At 57.1% G+C, this 20,151-nt stretch overlaps 1 protein-coding gene across 2 annotated transcripts in view; it reads right to left on the reverse strand.

Annotated features, from left to right (window-relative positions):
• Window positions 1-2,053: 2,053 nt before the first annotated feature.
• The window catches only part of LRRN2 (leucine rich repeat neuronal 2), a 62,227-nt gene continuing 44,129 nt past the window's right edge, over window positions 2,054-20,151 (reverse strand). For both annotated transcript variants that reach the window (XM_082702108.1, XM_082702107.1), the window contains one exon: window positions 2,054-5,101. In XM_082702108.1, coding sequence (XP_082558234.1) covers window positions 2,756-5,074 — 2,319 coding nt within the window. In that variant the 5' untranslated portion in view covers window positions 5,075-5,101 and the 3' untranslated portion in view covers window positions 2,054-2,755. The remainder of the gene's footprint in view (window positions 5,102-20,151) is intronic.

Consider the following 20,151-nt stretch of genomic DNA (forward strand, 5'->3'; position numbering starts at 1 on the left):
CTTGCCCGGGTGGGGGGCGGGGGGTGGGGTGGGGCTCAGGGCTTCCACCATTCTCGCAGGGCTTTTTCCCTGCAACTGAGAAGACTGTGCAAAAGGAGGGTGGCAAAGAGGCCTTCTGCCTCCCAGGCTCAGGCAAGCGTATAGGTGTTCTGAGCTTGCAGGCCAAAGGCCCTGGGCCTCCGGCTGGAGGTTGGGTCGCTAGGACCAGGCCCGGGGCTGGTAGGAAAGTTCTTGGGTGGCAGCTGCGGTGGTGATGGGAGGGGGCTGTGGGGCTCCCCAGGTTTACATGGCTCTGAGGGCTGGTTTAGGGGAATGACACCTTGATACTTCGTGCCATGGGGGTCCGGATCAAGAAAGGCAACCAGTGCCCAAGGAGAGGCATCGATGTCTGACTCCCCTTCTTCATGCTCAGCCCAGGCTCTGCCCTACATCTTCCCCACAGAGCTCTGGATTGGGGTATGGCCTGACCCTTACCAATGGAGAGCAAGCTAGATCCCACCGGCCAGCTCCAGTCAGTGGGCAGAGTTGCCAGGAGTAGCCACCAGAACCTAAAGCTCCCCAGGAAGGAACACGGGGCAGGAAAGAGGGGCTGTTAGGAATGTTGGCCATGGGTGCCCAAAGGGGAGAGGGAGACAGTGGGTCCTGTCTCTGCTTTCCCAGCCCCTTACCCTAAAAAGCACATGACTGGCCCATGGGGAAAAGCAGGCATGAACGGGGCAGAGGGTGGTCATTTCCTAACGCGGGTCGAGCAGGCCACTTGTGGCGGGGGAGGGGCGGACAGACCACCCTCCAGCCCCTTTTCTGTCTCTCCTGGGGCCAGAACCTACTGTTACCCCTAAACACGCTGGGGTCCACAGAGGAGGGAGTGAAACCTTCTAGCCCCCACAGGCCAGACTCTGGGGTTCTCTGAGCATGGTCCCCCGACCAGCAGCAGCTCCGTCCCCTGAACACTTCCTAGTGATCCAAATTCCTGGGTCCTCCCAGATCTAGAGCAGAAACTGGCAGTGGACCCAGCCACCTGTGCCCCACAAGCCCTCAGGTGGTTGTGATGTGGACGCCCCCTGGCTGATAGGAGGAAGGCCTCTGGATCTGTGGCCACCAAAGGGCTGCGGAGGAGCCCTGCCCGCGGCCTTGGGGCGAGTGTCCTCTTCCCTGGCTCCGTGGGGCTTGATGCTCCGTCTCTACCTGCTTGTCCATTTGCCATCTCCGCGGCGGCTTGGAGCCAAATCGCAACAAGTATGCCATCTGTGTCTGGAGAGCAGGGGTGCTCAGCCTCACGTGGTGCTTCTTTGGTCTCAGGAGACCTGTGGCTTTCCTAGTCCCTTCCAGAAGCAAGGGCTGTGGCCCCGTGATCAGCCACAGCAGCCCCTCCCCTGGGCTCTACAGCCTTTCCGACAGATGCTCCTCTTTGCCTTTGGTCCTAAGAAGTCAATCTGTCTTTTAAAAAGAAAATACTGCAAAAGCAAACCAAGCTCATTGCAGATGATGCTGAAATGGACCAGAAAGATCAATGCAGCAATTTCTTTCTCCCACAGTCCTCCCCTCCCCAAATCCTCTATCGCCCCACACCCCCTTCTGCCCCAGTGAGCCAAAGTTCTTGCTGTCCTGATGATTTGCAATTCTCTGCATGACTCTGCCTCTTGGGTTTGTTTAATTAGAAATAGGCCGGGAAGTGCTTCCTAGGCACTGGCATGTTAATTGCTTATCAGGGAAAGAGAAGGGGTGACAATGTTTGGTGATGGAAATTTCCACTCTCTCCATCTCTCTGAGCTTTTCTCCATTCTCCTCTCCCGCCCTCTCCTTTCCTCCTGTGATTCCTCCCTCTCCCGTCAGCCTCTCCTGCTCTCTGCCCTTCTGCCCCCAGCTCTCCCGTTCACACTGACGGGGGCTCTGGGGAGTAGGCCCAGATTCAGACCCCCAGGGAACACCTGTGCCCTCTATCACCATCTCCCTCTCCCCTCCTGCCCCGTCCCAGCCCTTCCCCACGCCAGCCGCTGGGTGTACAGATCCCTGAGAAGAGGACTTTAGAGTTGCGCGTAGTAGTCAAAGATGGTTTTTCCTTTTGTTTCCTTTCCCCCTTATTATTGTTATTCTTGTTTATTTTTTATTTTTTACAAAACAGGAGAAAAGAGTGAATGGGGTTGGGGGGAGGTGACACATTTCTCCACAAAGGTACAAAATTGCCTGTAGAAAGTCAACCTTGCAGTGCCAATCCAGGCTTGCCAAGATGAGGTGTTCCTGGGCATCCCTCTCCCCAAACGTCTTTCAAGATCTGGTCGGGGACCCACTGTGAGAGTGGTCCCCCAAGGTGGGGAGGAGAGGCCTCCCTCAGCCCTTGCCCAGGAGGGGAAAGAGCAAGCAACTGAAACTGTACAAAGAAAGAGAAGAGGAGGGGGCTTCTCCCCCTGGGCCAAGGGCCTGGGGACAGAGGCAGGGGACATCCAAGCAGGGGCCCAGGCGCCTCTGGGCACACAGACAACTAGGGAGATGGGAGGCTCCGGCCAGAGTCCTTCCTGTTCCTCGGAGATGCTCCTCATGATGTCAGCAGACTGGCCCCCAGAAGGTAATGGCGACTTTCTGGAGGCAGTAGGAGCAGCTCCTGGAGGGACAAAGCCCCGTCTGTCTCGGTCCAGCCACCAGGCCTCCAGCACGTGCGTCCATGTCACTTTCCTGGCAGGGCATCTGGCCCAGACCGCTTCCCTTTTGGTAAAAAGGAGTCCTAGGTACTTGTCCACTGCGGGGAGCAGGCTGAGCTTCAGGAATTTTGCAGCAATGGTGGGGACAGTGTTTCCCCTTCCAAAGACCTGGACAGCTTCCTTCCTGGATTCCAGGCCAGGACGAGGGGCGCAGACACCACTCGGACCGAGGGGGCGCTCCAGCCCCAAAAAGCCCAGGCTGGAAGGAGAGGCCGCCCACCCACCCTCTGCCTGGGCCGACCAGTGCCCAGGTGGGCGGCTAGCCCCACTGCCAGCAAGAGGACAGCAAGAGCCAGCATGGCTATGAGCCCGGGCCGGTCCCCTAAGGCTCTGTGGCAAGGAGTGGCTTCCTTAGTCCTGGTCCATACGCATGCCAACTGGGTGTGGGCATCAGCAAAGGCCACTTGCAGGCAGGCCCAGTACTCCGTGGCCTGAAGGAGGCGGGTGATGTTGAAGCTGTGAGTGCCCCGTGGCAGGCGGGCCAGAGCAGGGGAGCCCTGGCCCCGGGGGGAGGCGGCGCTGGACCAGGTGAGGTTGGTAGAGACTGTGTTGGGTGGGGGGACCCAAGACAGCAGGATGCGATAAGGGTGGGTCTCCTGCACCCGGAGCTCCAGCCCCCATCCCTCGTCCCGGCCTGGCTGCAGGGAAGCCCGGCCAACCACCACACTAACCGTCTTACTGTCAGTCCCCACCAGGTTCTGGGCCACACACGTATACAGCCCCGCCTCATCTGCCGTCACCCTCCGCAGCTCGAGGGTCCCCTCGGGGTACACCCGGTACTTCCTGCCCGCACGGGCAGCCGTCAGTCGGACCCCGGCCGGAGTGACCCAGTAGATCTCAGGTTCCGGTTCGGCCAGCGCCCGACAGTGCAGCAGCAGGCTGTCTCCACTGGCCACCTGGAGGCTGGCGGGGAAGCTGCGGGGGGAGATGAGGGGCAGGCATTGGTCCGTCATCTCCCGGAAGGGCACCTCACGGACAGGGCGGCGCTGGAGGTCTGGCGGCTCAGCGCACAGGGTGGACTGCGGCTCTATGAAGCGGACCCGGGTGCCCGTGGCGTTGGCCCAGCGGATGACGCAATCGCAGCGGATGGGGTTGCCATGGAGACCCACTTCCTGCAGGTTGGGCAGGGACTCCACCGTCTGCTGGTGCAAGGCACTGAGAGCATTGTTGTTGAGCATGAGGGTCTCCATCTGGGGCAGGTGGTGGAAGGCGCGGGGGTGGATGAAGGACAGCCGGGGGTTGTTGGTGATGTCCAGCTTGGTCAGCTCGGGGAGGTTGACCAGAGCGAACTTGTCGATGGAAACCAGCTCCTCCATGTTGTTTAGCCCTAGCTCCTTGAGGTGCAGCATGTTGGTGAAGTCCCCGGGCCCTACCCGCTGCAGTGGGTTCTTGTTCAGGTCCAAAAATTTGAGCCCGGGCACCTGCTCCAGGGCCCGCCGGGGCACCCGCGCCAGCTGGTTGTCATAGAAGGAGAGGCTCTCCAGGCTTTGCAAGCCCTCCAGGGCGTAGTCGGAGATCTCCCGAAGGTTCATGCCTGCCAGCACCAGGCTGCGCAAATTGGCCAGCGGCCGGAAGTTCATGTCCAGGATGGCATCTACCTTGTTGCCCCCGATCATGAGGATCTCCAGGTTGGGCAGCGACTCAAACCAGCGGCTGTCGATGGCCCTCAGCAGGTTGGAGTTGAGGTGTAGCCGCAGCAGGTTGCCGAGGCCGGCGAAAGCCCTGGGGGCGATGCGGTAGAGCTGGTTGTGGTTGAGATAGAGCTCCTGTAGGCCAGTCAGCCCCGAGAAGCTCTGGTCCTCCAGCCGGGTCAGCTGGTTCTCCTCCAGGTGCAGGCTCAGCAGCTGGGGCAGGGCCCGGAAGTCACAGTCTCGGGCGTCCGAAAAGCTGTTCTGGGACAGGTCCAGCTCTGTGAGGTTGACCAGATAGCTGAGCTCACTCTGGTCCACACGGACGATGCTGTTGCTCTGCAGAAGCAAGGTCTGAGTGCCCACGGGCAGCCCGGGCGGCACGGCTGTTAGGAACAGGTCGTTGCAGTCCACAGTGTTGGCCTCGCGGTAGGACGATCGGGGTGTGTACCAGGGCCGGATCTGGCAGGCGCATTGAGGGGGGCAGGGCACGCGCCAGGGTACCACGGGCACGGTGGCAGTGGCACCAGCCACCCAGGCCAGCACGAGGGGGGCCACAAGGAGCCTCATGATGGAGCTGCAGGGTAGGGGACCATCCACGAGAAGAGTCTGGAGTCCTTCCACTCTTGCCAGTTCACAGGCTGAGGGTCCTCCCAGGACAGTCATTCTACGTGGGGATGGGTGGGCGTCGCTTCTTACCCTCCCGGGTGCGGCTCTCCATCCTTGTCGGCTGGGGCTGGGCTGGCTCATTCATCGCCACGCCCCATCACAGCAGCCCTGGAAGAAGAGGATGCAGAATAAGGGGGAGGCAGGGAAGCAGAATCCATTTCTCCCTGCCTGTGTCACCCCTGTTTGACTGTGGAGGGCAAAGCTGCTGAGAGAGGTGGGCTGGGCCACACTCAGGGCTCCTAGGTTCTCTCCTACAGCCCTCAGGCTTTATTTTTTAAAATGTATTTTTCAGAGAGAGAGAGAGAGAGATAGAATACAGAGAGCTTGCACAAGCAAGGGCAGCAGCAGAGGGAGAAGTAGGCTCCTGGTGAGCAAGGAGCCCAATGCGGGGCTTGATCCCAGGACCCTGGGATCATGCATGACCTGAGCCGAAGGAAGATGCTTAACCCACTGAGCCACCCAGGTGTCCCACTCTAGGGCTTTAGTGTCCTTTTCTATTATCTGCTGAGGGAGTAAGTCTTCCTGGGAGGAGGGCAAGAATGAACCAAGAAGCTTCCAGGATAACTCAGGAAGGAGTATGCGTGCGTGCGTGTCTGGAGGGGAGAGAGGATGCCGGAGTTCTGTCATCTCCACAGTCCTTCTGAGCCGAGACAGGTGGAACAGATTCTCCTACCTTTCTTACATCTCCCCCTCCCTCCTTGGCTCATTGGGTAAATGGAAAATACAGTGAGAGTTTCCAGGCACCCCTCTGAGCAGTGTGGGTAGGGGGTGGTGGAAACAGTACAGATTCTAGATTCCGGGTGAGGGGGCTCCCAGGATTCTGGCAGTAGGAAGGCAGTGACCCCCAAGCCCACACCCAGACTGGCTGGGGAAGTGGCTGGTGCCGCCCGGGATCTGCTTGGGATTCTCCTCGTGTACAGCTTCAGTTTTTAGCAACTTTCCCACCAGTCCAGCAGCCTGGCTGAGCTCGCCGGAAGGAGGAGGTGGGATGAAGAAGCCTGGGCCTGGGCTCCTTGGCACGGCAGGTGAGGTACATGACCTGGCCATAGCCAACCTCCTGGCTTCTCTTCCTGTTCTCCCCCTTTACCCGATGTGCACAGCCTTCTCAAGCTGAGTTATCCTGCTATATGCCCCCTTCCCATGTCTCCTTCTGTCTCCCAGACAAGGCCTAGCTGTTCTTTGAGACTCAAGGTCAGTCACCTCCTACAGAAGCTTCTTCCAAACTCCCCACCCCTGGCTGACCTAAGGGGCCCTCCTCATGCTCTTAGCCCCACGTTCCCCTCTGTCCTAGCCTGGACCCCATCTCATGGAAATGGCTCTTCAGCTGGGAACCTCTCTCAGTCATGACTGTGTTAGGAGCACACAGCAGGGGCCCAGTGAATGTTTACTGTGTGACTCAATCTCTGTGGCCCCAGGGCCCCATCACCCCCTGGTGGATCCCCCCCCTACCCCCAGTGTAGAATCAAAGCCACTGCTCTTTCCCCCCTCCCAGATATGGGTAATCCGGGCTCTCCCACAGATCCCAAGGCCAGGCTCCATGGCCCTGGAGGCAAGTCCAGCCTTGGCCTACAATCGACATGGGGGAAAAGCAGCGGGCCTTGCTGGGCCCAGTCCCTTCCTGAGCAGAGGTCCCATTCAGGTAGTGTTCCAAATGCGGGTATCAGGGAATCACCCAGCACTTATAGCACCTGAGATGTGCCCGGGCTCTTCAAAGACTCTGAATATCTTATTTCACTTAACGGCCATAACATCATAATGAGTCGACAAGATAAGCATTAATCCCCCTCCCACACCGTTGCAGATGTTGAAATTGAGGTTCATGAGAGGTTAAAGAATTTGGCTCAAGACACAGAGCTGGTAAGCGGCAGGAGACAGGAGTCCGCCCAAGTCCAGAGGCTGGGCGACTTAAACCAGACTTCTCCGTCCCCAGGCCACTGCTGCAGGAAGCTGGCTGCCCATTCTTGTCCCCTGGGGCCATGTGTGCTACTACCTTCTAGGCAGGTGCCTCTCAGCCGGCCAGAGGGGCTCTGTGTCCACCTCAGCCCGCTTCCAGGATGCTGGGGAGGGGTGGGGAGCAGTTGGAGGCAGGGTGCCCTCCCCTGAGCAGGAGAGCGGTACGCCTGTTTACATTTGACTACTTCCCACCTTCCTCTGCAGCTATTTCTGAAGCTGGGAAAACAACCGTGACTTAAAATGCACAGAGGTTTTGCGTGGGGTGGTGTGTGTCCTGACATAAAACTGAGAGCAAACAAACACACGTGTCCACACGCATGCAGGCCCGCACATGTGTGCGCAGGGGAGCCCGGGAGACTTGGCCGCTCAAGCCAGGGAGTGGTGGGCAGGAAGACGGTAGGGGATTCTGCAGTCTACTCTGTGCGTGGAGAGGCAACAGGGACCAGCTGAGTCCCAGGATGACCTAGTCATGGGCCTGGACCTAGGCCAGTCGTCCTCCTGCACGTACACACCAGAGGCCCCTGCCTCCTGCCTAGGCCTGGCACGAGGGAGCAGAACCCACCGGCAGAGAGATCTTACTATTACTTACCCCTTCCTACCAAAGCACGCTAGGAAGACATACTACTGACTGACTTCTCAGAGCATCGGCTCCTTATGTCTAAAATGAGGTGATCATCAGGGTTAAGGGAGCGGAGTGGGGCACACACAGAAGGAGCTCAATAAACGTGAGCTCTCGTCCAGCTCCGGTCATCCCCCGGGCTTGCGAGACTCTGCAGCTCTAGGACTTCTGCGGGGGGTGGGGGAGCAGAATTTGGGTCCTGTTGCTCAACAGGCCCCTACTGAGCTTGCCCACGGTGGCCCAGCGTGGCCGCCAGGTGGTACGGGGAAGCCTTGGCAGAGACAGAGAAACTGTCACACCTTTACAGAGTGACCCTCTGGCAGGGCTGAAAAATGCAAAATCGTTAGGAGAGCCCAGGACAGTTCTGAAGGGCAGAGAAGGCTGCGGGGCTGGGGAGGGGGTCTTCTGCTAGGCTCCAGCATCCTCCTGGCTTTGGCTGCTGACTGAGCCACAGGTGTCTCTCCTCCAACACTTCTGTTCTAACACCTTTGTGCTACAGGGGCTCAGATGTGCGCAGGGGGTGAAGGAGCCACTTAAGACTTAATTAAAAACCTCCCAAGAGTCGCCTTTCCCTCTACCCCAGGCAGCACGCTCCTCCTCATGCCCCTCTGGCTAGGCAGGTGGGGGAGGCAGAGGGCCTCCTCCTCGGCTGGGGTTCGACACCCAGAGAGAGGCAGTGGCTGGATGACTCACGTTTGGCCACACCCCTGATCCCAAGGCTTGGCAATGGCCCAGACAGGTCCTCCGCCCTGCTGCTGAGCACGCAGCCCCTTCCAGGGAGGAGCACCGAGCTGCCTACTCACCTGCCAACACGGGTTCAGGCCGTCTTGCACACGCCCACTCATGCCCACTCATGCAGGCTGATTAGCAATCTCTGCCGGGGGCTGCAGAGAAAGCTAATTGCCTTTTATCTATAATCTCTGGGGTGAGCAGGAGTTCAAATGATTGTGTGGACATTTTTCTCAACTGGATTTCAAGCTTCTTGCAGCAGGGGCCACGTCTGACAAGCTTTTGCAACCCCAAAGCACTGAGTGCAGGGCTGCGCATACAGAGGGTGCTTGTGAAAGACACCAGCGGTGAAAGAGATGAGCCTCCCATCGACCCCGCATGCAGGCGGAGAAGGGATCATTCAGTCTGGACCTTCAGCGGAAGCACCTAGGGCTTGGAGGGCTTATGTAACTTCTCAGAGGTTATGCAGCTTCCACATGGCTGGGCCAGAATTCGAACCTAGGTCTCGGACTCCAGAACCTGAGCCACCAGCCCAGCCAAGGCTTGTTGCCTGGTGGATCCAAGTCTGCCTTATAAGAGCAGAGCACAGGGCTGGCCCAGAGCACCTGCCTCAGATGCAAATCCCTTTAGAGCTGACCTGGGTCCTCAGCTCCTCCTCCCCCAGAGCCACCTGATGGGCCCCTGCAGACACCACTCTTTGATTTCAGGCTAGAGGGACACCCCTCTCCACCTGGACAGCACAGGGAAGACATTGTCCCTGTGTGAGCGTGGCTCGCCCTGGCACCAGGGGGACACAGAGCCAGTAGGCTGCACACGACCTCAGCCTGCCTTCTGACTGGGGGCTGGGGGTTGCTGGCCAGCCTTCGCCTTCAGTGATGGGAGATTGAAGGCCTTGGGGCCACAGTCAGGGAAGCAGGGCTGTCCACTCCAGGGGCAAAGTTTCTCTTGCAAGAGCTGGCTCTGCAAGGTATGTGGGACTCACCTCCTCCAGGCAGCTGCTCTGGATTTGGTATGAAGTGTGGAATGGTCCCTTACATTCCCTATTAAACTCAGATCCTTGGCAAAGCTCTGAACGAAGAGTTTGGGAGAAGCTGTTGGTCAAACGCTGCTCCTTCTCCTGCCCCGCCCCCCGGCTCAGTCCCGCCCCTCCCCGGCTCAGCCACGCCCCACCCCGCCCCGGGCCCGCCCCGGCCCCGGCCCCGCCCCCGGCTCGGCCCCGCCCCCCCACCCCCGCTCGGTCCCCGAGCTCCTGTGGGCTGCGACCGTGCGCTCCTCCAGGTGGTTGGTGGATAGGGAGCCTCATCCTCTCCTCCCTTCCCTCCCCTTCCCGGCAGCCTCCACCCAGCCTCCCAGAGCCCGAGTCAAGGGTCCGGAGGGAGGAGCGGTGGTGGTGATCGATGGCCTGGCCTTCGCCGCTTCAGTGCCAGGTCTTTCTGAGCTGCGGAGACAGATGGGCAGCATAATTGAGTGTAGCGTTGATAAACTCCGGCCTCCTCACCCGCAGATAAGCGCTGGGTGGGAGGGGCGCAGGGGGAGAGAGGCCAACCCTCCATCAGCGCACCTGGCCTCCTGCTCCTCCTGGGAGGTGAGCCGAGCTCCTCACTCCCACCTCTCATTGAATCACAGACAGGCAGGACCTCGGAGCGAGCCGAGGGGAACTGAGCGTTTATCTAGCCTTGCAGAGTGTGAATTCCATAAATAACTTATGCAAAGGAGGAGCGGTGGAGCGGAAAGAGCCTGGGCTTTGGCATCAGAGTCAGCCTGGCTCTGCTGCCTGCTGTGTGACCTTGGGCCAAGCAGGCAACCTTGTGAGCCTCAGATGCCCAAGCTGGGAAGTGGGGATAATACCCTCCTCCCAGAACCACCGTGGGGGGAGTGCGGGGGTCAGGTGTACAGAGCGCTGTTCTTGGCCTTCATTCGGCCCCCTCACAGCTGCCTCTCATTCCATCTTACCACCTACGTCTCAGCTCTCACCTTTTGTGATAAACTTAGAAAAAATATTTTGAAGTGTAACATATGTACAGCAGAGTACGTACATGGCACTCGTCCCAAGTGCGCGGCTCCACGAGTTTCCCCATTAGTAGGTACCCGGACGGACACCAACCAACACAAGATGTGAAGATTTCCAGCACTCCAGAAGGATCCCAGGGCACCCTCCCAGTCAATATCCAGCCATGTGCCCGAGGCAGGAAGATGGCAGGATGACCTCCCACCCCACACACCCCTGGCTGCTCTGTGCCTCTCCTCCAACCTCGCTTCCCCAAAGCCCTGCGGGGTCCTGGCCACCTCCTGATGCCTCCTGTCTACCGCCGAACATCCAGGTCTTCCCTTTACAGAGAATGGGGCACCAAGCATGAGGCCAAAGTGGGGGTGGCCAGGAAGGAGAAGCTCAGCCTCCCTGCTCGCCATCCCCGGCCCTCTCCACAGCCCTTGTGTCAGAGGCTCTTCCTCTCGACTTGCCCCACATCCAACATCCCACATCTCCCGCCACGCCTGCTCTTGGTTCTGCCCTCCCACGTCTGTCCGCCAGCCCCGCCGTCCAGCGGTCTCCAAGACGGGAGCTCTCCACCACCTCGACCTGTCCCTCTCCCACCTCCCACACCCGCCGCAGTGCTTGCACTTACTCTCCCCTCTCCTTTCTTGCCGTGACCCTTACGTCAGTCAGCCTTTTCGGGGGGCCTCCCGCTCACCTCTCTGTGGCCATTTCATTCCCAGACACCCCACACTCCCGCGAAACTGGACACTTGCCAGTCCCTTCCACACCTGGGGCCCCTCGCCCCACGAAGCCCTTCTCCAACTCCAACCGTCAGGTCTTCTTCAGCCACAAAAGCCCTTCCTCCCCCATGCCACCTCCTCGGTGACATTTTGCACAGGTCTGACTCCCTCCAAGAAGGGTGATCTCTCCCACTGCATCCCAGCCCCCGAGACTCTTGGAACAGACCTCCTCCCGAGGAACCCCTTCCTTTTGGTGAGTCCGGGAGTCTGACTTCCCAATCAGGCTGTGAGCTCCTGGAGGCAAGGGCGCTTTGTTACTGGTTCATGTGTCCTCAGAGCCCCGTGCAGGGCACACGCTCCCTGTAGGGCTTGGAGGCTTTCTACGGTGTGCACTGTCGATCTCAGCCCATGCAGTGGGGCACGGAAACAATTTTTACAGTGAGTCACAATCTGCATTTTTAAAAAATGAAATACTATAGAAAATAACACTGAACGCAACTAGACTGAGCGCTGTTTTGCAAAGTTTAGCTCTGTTTTGCATGCACACATCCACACTTGGGCACAGTCAGGAACGTGATGCAAAACCGTGCATTTACTTTGCCCTTGGGTCACTGTGGTAAAACCCTGAAAACCATTATTTCACTGAGCACCTCTCTTCCGTGAGGCAGAGTCCTTTCTGCTCCCATTGATGCCTCTGGAAGGATGACCTAAGGGAGAGTCTCAGAAGAAAGGTGTGACTTTCCTGAGCGCCTGCTCTGGTTCCCAACCATTAGCAGAGAGCTGGGTCCTTCACAGATCCAGAGCTCAAGCTCAGTGGAGCTGTGGGGTCAGACCAAGGCCCGCAGCTGCAACATGGGAAGCCCAGACTAGGGTCCAGGGTATCACTGCTCGCCCTTTCTATTTCCAGGGCTCTGGAGCCAGAAGCTGATTTCTGAGAGTAGGTAGGGGTGGGTGGTGGGGTGGTGGCGGGAGGAGAGGAGAGAGGGAAGTGGGAGGGCACCTCCTGGAGAAAGGATGGGGGGGCTCCCTTCTCCACCCTGCCCCCCTTTCCTCTGTAGTGCAAGAGAGAGCACTCCAGGATAAACCCCTCCCTGGCCCTGGAGGACAGGGCCTTGTCCCCAGCCGAAGTCTCTCCATTCCCTGTCTCCTGGCTGGCCTGGGCAGAGGGTGCTAGAATTCTGGTGTCTGGAAGGGAGCCTGCCTCTTTCTTTCTTAATTAGCCGTGGAGGGTGCCAAGAGGTAGCTGCACTGCGGGAGGCTGCAGGGGAGTGGGGGGGCGGGGAACTGTGGGCTGAGTCTGCGGCTGCCGTGTGTTGCCAGGTTCTGCCGACCCTCGGCCTACCCGCAGGACCCCTGCCCTGACCCCTCAACCCCTCTCCTGGCTCGCATGGTGCCCCAGCATCCCTCCATAATGAGCTGCTGGTTCCTTTCAGTCTGTGTCTCCCACCAGACTGTGTGGCCCTCCTTCCAAAGTCTGGCACACAGTAGGAGCTTAGGAAATATCCGCAGAAGGACAGCAAGAGGGAGGGGCAGGTGAGGCAGAGCAGGGAGAGAGGGGGGCTGCTTGCGCAGGTGCTCTCGGAGACCAGGCTGGTCAGAGTCTGCGCTCACGCCCTTCTGCCTCCTTCCCCCCCCCCCCCCAAGGAGACACATGCTGCTCCTGGGGTCTGTATTCTTATGTATGCCCCTGGCTCCCCTGCCCCTGGCTTGGGCCTGCCCCCTGGTGGAGATGGCACTGCTCTCCGACTCAGGCTTCTCTGCCTCTGGATTCCACATGATCCTACGATGAGTCTCGCCCTTCTAGAGTAGTCCCAAGCCCCCTCTGGCAATCCTGTGGACTCCACCAACCCCTCTGAGAGCTGAGGTTAGTGGCTCAGGGGTGGGCTCTGCACCTGAGTCCTGGCGCTGGCTGGGTGACCTTGAGCACCCTCACTCGGATTCTTCCTCTGGGTCTGGGGAGAGAGCCTACCTCCCAGGGCAGCTGGAGGAAGAGCACATCTGTAAAATGCCTGGTGCTTAGGAGAGCCCCCTTCTGTTTCATCCACCTCAGTCTGTCTGAGGCCCGGTCCCTGGCTTCTAGACCATCTTTGCAGCAAGCCAGCACCAGACTGGCCCGTCGCTGGTTGCCTGGCCTCCAAGGCACGGGCACCCTCTCCTAGGAACCCTTCCCCTGCAGGCTGCCAGCCCTTCCCTGTGCAGCTAGCTGCCCTCTCTGGGGCCTCCCAGTGGGGTCCTGTCTCAAGTCTCCAGGACAGTTCTGGGGCTCAGCTCGTTTATAAGTCACTGCTGTGCAACAGCCCTCACCCAATAAACAACATGGCTCCTCCTGGCTTAGGTGAGCAGTGCCTCTGTTTCCCCTAGATGCTCCCTAGCAGCTGGGAGAGGCTGGGGGCAGAGTTCTACAGGGCCCAGCCTGACGGCAGCCCATGGTCGTTCCACAAGGGCTATGGATCCTCCCAAGTCAGATGGGCGGCCAAGCCCAGCTGCCGACCCATGGGCCTCTCCAGCCTCCCTCCCTGCCACTCCCCTTGGCCCTCCTACAATCCAGTGTGTGTGTGTGGGGGGGGGGGGTGCTGGGCAGTTCCTGCATTACTCCGAAAAGGCTGCCCTACCCCCAACTCCGCCGGGGCCCCAGAATATCTTTTTTTTTTTTTTTTTAAGATTTTATTTACTTACTTGACACAGAGAGAGAGAGAGAGAGATCACAAGGACCTGAGCCGAAGGCAGAGGCTTAACCCACTGAGCCACCCAGGCGTCCCCCAGAGTATCTCTTGAAACACAGGAGATCCCTGGGAGCTTGGTGCAAGGGCAAGGGGAAGGGGTGGGGGAGGGGGACTTCGGAGGGGTGCAATCCATGCTCTCTCCTGCCCCTGAGCCTTTGCACAAGCAGGGTCCTTGCTCAAGGAGGTCTCACCTGTATATCCTGGGACTTCCTTCCCATCCCTAAAGTCTTCCCTGACCATGGCCTCTCCTACAAATTAATCAATCCTTTGCTCCTTCCCTCATCCTCTGAGAACCCACGCCTCCTCTCTCGGACTGTGAGCGGTCCCAGAGCAGCTCTGTGGCCCTGGAAAGAAGAGAGGGAATCAGCATTGTCCGAGGTGCATGGGGAGCTAGATGAGGAGGTTTCTCTTTCCACAGTGTTGGGGTGCAGAGGGAGGGACCCTGGGCACGCTGGGAGATGCCCGGGACAAGGGGTGGGGGGAGGGTTTGGGACCCAGAGAAAGGGAGGAGAAAGGGAGGCAGACCAGTTAAACACGGAGAAAGGCCAAACCTCTGCTAAAGGAAAAGGAAAATGAAATCAGAATGAAAACTGATGAGGCGGAGAGAAAAGAAGACTGGTTTCATCAGCAGGTTTGCCAGATGAAGCTCAGAGAGAAATCACGCGGCCAAGGAGCCTCTGTCCCGGAGCAGGGCTCCCACCTTCTCCCTCTGTCAGCTGTCGGGGCAGCCTGCGGGGTAATTGGCTGTGGTGGAGGCCCTGCCGGTGGGTTGTTTTCTCCCCTAATGGCAGTGAGAACGGCCTGTCAGTCCTCAGCACCTCCTCCGGGTCCCCTCCCCAGTGCCTCTGGCCTCTCCCTCTGCAGCCCGGGTCAGGCCTGGGATGAGCGTCTCTCAGAAGTTCTCTCCAGGCTTCTCTGCCCTTCGCGCATCTTCCCTGAGGCCCAGAGCAGGGAGCGGAGGTCAGGACACGGGACCCGAGGGTAGAAGACACAGGACACGGATCGGGCTGCGTTCTAGTCTCAGCCTGGGGGCAGAGCTTGGGACGTGTCAGGACTGGGCTTCTCATCTGTGAAACAGGGTGGGTGGGCTGGACCAGTGGCTCTCCCACGGGGGTCCCCGGACCAGCCATGGGAACTTGTTGGAAGGGCGGGTCCTTGAGCCCAGCCCAAGGATGGCTGCAGAGTCAGGTGCTCAGAGGGTGGGCCCTGGTAACCGAGGCCGAACAAGCCCTCTACGGGGGGATTCTGACCGATGCTCTTGCTCAAGGCTAGCGGGGCCGGGTCCCCTGTAAGGCCCCTCCTGCTGAGATCCAAACTGCAAACCGGGGACGGTGCCTGCTGGGCGCGCTCAGTGACAGCCACGTGGATGATGAGTTTCTCATCACTACGGTGACAATGAAGACTCGGGTATCCCAGATCCCCTCAGCCGTTCTGTCAGGGCCGCAAGGAAACGGTTTACCCAGTGAGCATTAATAGAGCCCCGACTGTGTGCTGGCACCATGAGGGGGTAGGGATGCCAGGCGATGGGAAGGGCAGGCCGAGAGTCACAGATTAAAGAAAAAAACAAAACCCTGATCTACTAACATCTGATAAGAGCGGTCACAGAAGCATATACTGAGGGAGCAGGGGCACAGCCTAGCAGAGAGAACGCGATTCTGCCACACATTTGGGCAAATTTACTAAAAGTCACTGAACTGTACAAGGCAAATTGTATCATGATAAAGTTCCTTAAAACAAATTCCCAGAGGAAGTGTCGCACAGATGGTAGGAGGCATTCTACGCCTATTGGGAACACCAGGAGCAAAGGTCCTCGGAAAACAAAACAAAACAAAATAAAAACAGAGGAAGTGAGTTCCAAGAACCACATGGTTCACCTTCGGGCTGAAGAATGTGGCTGATGTGGCAAAGAGGCTGGGGCAGCCGGTCGGTGCCAGGATGGTCTGCACAGGCTACTGCCCGCAGAGTGTGGCCAAAGGAGCCTCCAGGCGGCGGCTACCACGGCCTTCGGTCATAACCCATCAGGACTGGATGCCCCTCGCCACTTTAGTTCTGCTGGGTTTGTGATCCTACGTGATCCTTAGGACAGCCCAGGGAGGTCGCAGATGTCATCACCCCATTTTAAAAAATGGTTTTATTGATTGATTGCTTTTAAGAGAGAGAAAGAGAGAGCAAGAGCAGGGGAGGGGCAGAAGGAGAGAGACAGAATCTCAGGCAGACTCTGCGCTGAGCCCTGAGCCCAATGCCAGGCTCAATCCCACATCCCCGAGATCATGACCTGAGCCAAAATCAAGAGCCGGCTGCCTAACTGACTGAGCCACCCAGGCGCCGCAGGTCATTACTCCACTTTATTGGAAAGAGTAGTAAATGACTTGCCCAAGGTCCTGCAGCAAACAAGTCCTAGAGTCAGGGCCTGAAGATACAGTGTGCTTCCCGGTGGGACAGCAATGCTGCTAGTGGCAACTGTGGATTGAAAACTGATTGTGAGCCCGGCCTCGGGCCAGCAGCCTGACGTGAGCCTGTGCTGAGCGCTCGGAGGCACACTGTGGGAGGGGGGTTAGAGCCCTGTTTCCCAGACGTGAGAGGGCAGGGACCTTGCTCAAGAAGGTCTAGCTGGTAGAGACATGACCCAGACGAGGTTCTGGCTGTTGCCAAAGCCTAAAGGTTGCTTTCCAAAACCTGTGCTCTAGACCCTGGCCCCACATTCTCCTCCTCCACCCCCCACTGCCCGGTTCTCCTAGGACCCAGAATGCAATGGGGGAGATTTCCAGTGACTTCTTACTCAACTTCCTTTGGTGTGGGCCAACGCAAGAGAAAAAAACTGGCCCATGGCCTATGAGGAACAGCTCTCCTTCCTTGGAAAAGGAAGGCCCTTTCCAGTCTGGCAGAGGCACCCTCCCCTCCAAGCCTGTCTGTGCCTTCTGAGCCCAGGGCACCTGCTGGGGGACCAAGGGCTCCCCAATGCCGCACAGCCCGGCGGATGGAAATGCTTCCCTCTGTAATCAATAACAGGCATAATTCAGTGACTGCAGCAAGTACAAAGGAGTGGAGGTTAAATCAATATTTAGAAGCTTCAAAATTAAACTAATTAAGGATAAGTCTCAATGATTTTTACTGTCTGAGAATAAAAAAGATAAAAAGCCCACCTATATTTCACAATTCTACCTTAGTAGCTCGTAATACTTTGGGAAGAGCAGAAGATGAAGCAGGGCCCAGCCAGCCCCCACTTTCTGCACTGCAGGAGAGGGGAGCACCCTGTCCTTGGTGGCACACAGGGAGGACAGTGGAGGGTGGGATGGAGCACAGCATGTAAGTAGCATGTTGTAGAAGGACATGGGCTTGGGATAGGGACCATTATGGGTTGAACTCTAAACACCCCCCCCAAAGATATATTTAAGTCCCGACTCCCAGTACCTGTGAATGTGACCTTAATCTGCAAATCAGACCTTTGCTGATGTAATCAAGTTAGGATGAGTTCATACTGCGTTAAGGAGGGTCCTCCTCCAGGGGCTGGTGTCCTTATAAGAGGAGGAAAGTCTGGATGCAGAGAAATCCATGTGATGGCTACAGCGGAGAGCTGAGGACTGCCAACAGCCAAAGGCTGACGGCCGGCCCCGGGAGCTAGGGGGAGCGGAGCAAGGAGTCTCCCCTGGGGTTCTAGAGTGGGTGTGGCCCTGCTGTACCTTGACTCCAGGCTTTAGGCCTCCAGCACGGAGACAATAAATTTCTACTGTTCTTAACCGCCCCCGGTTCCTGGTACTTTGGGATGGCAGCCCCGGCCCACGGACACAGGACACTTGGATCCTGGTTCCCGCTCTGCCAGTTACTAACTGTGCAAGCCTGGCGAGATGCTTCCCCTTCGTGAACCTCTGTTTTCTCCTCTGAAGAACAGGGATAAGACTAGTACCTTCTGGGGCGCCTGGGTAGCTCAGTGGGTTAGGCCGCTGCCTTCGGCTCAGGACATGATCCCAGGATCCTGGGATCAAGTCCCGCATCGGGCTCTCTGCTCAGCAGTGAGCCTGCTTCCCCCCCACTCTCTGCCTGCCTCTCTGCCTGCTTGTGATCTCTCTCTCTGTCAAATAAATAAATTAATTAAAAAAAAAAAAAGACTAGTACCTTCTGTCCTTCATGCAGAGATAGGGTAGGGAGGAGATGAGCACATGAGTGTGAAGGGTGCACTCTGAGCCGTCAGTGCTACAAATATGTCACGAAGGGCTCATCGCTGGCGGCAAGAGTCTGGGAAGGGGCCCAGGAACCGTCTGTCAGAAGGGCAGGAAGTTGTTGCCAGCTCGTTGGCCTGGTCTAAAAACCCGGTCAGATCCCAGGTGTGAGATATCTGCATTGTTAGAGACGCTATATCCACGAGCGGTATTTTTACTGTTGTTCTCAACACTCTCTTATTTGCTGCCCACTTGGCCTTGGTTTTCTCATCTGTAAAATGAAAGGATTGGACAACATTTTTAAAAATTTATTTTTATTTTTTTAAAATTTTAAATTATTTTTTAAAGATTTTTATTTATTTATTTGACAGAGATCACAAGTAGGCAGAGAGGCAGGCAGAGAGAGAGAGAGAGAGGGAAGCAGGCTCCCTGCTGAGCAGAGAGCCCGATGTGGGGCTTGATCCCAGGACCCTGGGATCATGACCTGAGCCGAAGACAGAGGCTTAACCCACTGAGCCACCCAAGCGCCCCTGGACATTATTTTATACGTATTTTCTGGCATCATTCTATGGGCTTATTTATGTGCATATTTTAAAAGGATAGTATGTCTTAGCAGCCCAACCTCACTCTCATCCTTTAACATCTCTCTGAAACCCAGCAGCCCAGGACTGTTCAGAGGGACGCCAGCTAACAGCCGTAATGAGAGATTGGGAGTGTTCTGGGGCTTGGCGCCTCTCGGCTTCTCCTGCCTGGTTTAACGGAGAGGGACCCAGAGCACTTCTCCTCTGTCTTCCCACGAGCGTACCAGGCATGAAAGGAACAGGAAACCACGTAGGCAGCAAATAAAATCTCTATCGATCATGAGATGGCTGGCATCCCACTCCGGCTGGCTCCCAGGACTGTTCGTCTTAAGTACATGTTCCTAATGACCCACTTGTACTTAATACGGGAGCTGGGTCTTGTTCAAGTGCCGTGGGACGGGGTAGCTGAGCGTGGAGCTACTGCCACTCTGTCGGGCTCTCTTCCAGGTCTCTGGGGGCAGATAAGGTTCTCAGGCAGCTTCTCTGAATGCAATGGTGTTCTCAGATAGACGGACCAACCTCCTGGCCCTGGGACAACCAACATTCTTCCTAGACGGTATTAGCAAGGAGAAGGAACACCTCTTTGCACGCTGTCCCCGCGGGATGGGTGACGTCAGCAGCATCACCAAGATAACGATCGCCACGGTGCTGTGCCCTCAGATACAGCGCTGTGCCCTCAGATTCACCGCCGCGCCACACCTGCAGCCTGCCGTCTCCACCAGTAGCACCAGCCCCATCATGTCGCCCTGGCTGGCGTCACCACACCCAGCACCTCCTCCATCTACTGCCATTTCATAAGTACCCTACTCATCATATGAAAATTTGTATGGTTTCATCACGGTGACAGGTACGGAATCTGAAACAGGTATGGTCTTTGCCACTGGAAAGACACATTAGATGTGTATAATATAATGATAACACAAGAAGGAGTGGATTCACATGGACCCAGAGGCCCCCCTCCCCCAACAAAGCATGGCCGTGGTTGTACAATGCACACATGGAGAGCACCAGGGGAAGGGAAGCGGGCAGAGGACCTCTACGTTCTGCTTAGGGGAAATAAAAATAAGTCTTTTGCTTCTTATTATCTCTGTTTCTCAACTCTGACTGCAGCATTGAATCAGAGAGGGTTCTTTTATTTATTTTTTATTTTTATTTTACCTTTTTAAAGCAATTCCACACTGGGAAGCTCCCCAAGGCGGGGGACTCCCAACCTTGAGATCAAGACCTGAGCTGAGACCAAAAGTCACACACTTAACTGACTGAGCTGCCCACGCACCCCCCGTATATACAGGGATCTCTTAAAATACTCTGATGCCTACATCCTGCTCCAGTCCAGTGAGATCGCTCTCTGGGGGTACGATGCAGGCATGGTATTAAAAACAAAACCCAAAAAACCTCTCCAGGATTTCCTTGTATGTAAATCTTATATCAAAAGAGAAAACCCTGTAAACCGAAATTGAACTCCGTTGTCGTTGATGCTGAAGTATGTAGGGCAAAGTGTACTGATGTCTGCAATTTCCTTTGAAATGCACCAAAAATAAAATGGATTTATGGATAGATGGGAGAGGGAGGTGAGAACAAGTCTAGGAAAAGGTTAAGGGTAGAATCTGGATGGTGGTATACGGTTGTTCGTTGCCAAATCCCTTCAACTTCGCCATATATTTCAAATGCTTCATGTAAA

The sequence above is a fragment of the Mustela nivalis genome (genome assembly GCF_964662115.1).
Source record: "Mustela nivalis genome assembly, chromosome: 16".
Taxonomy (NCBI): domain Eukaryota; kingdom Metazoa; phylum Chordata; class Mammalia; order Carnivora; family Mustelidae; genus Mustela; species Mustela nivalis.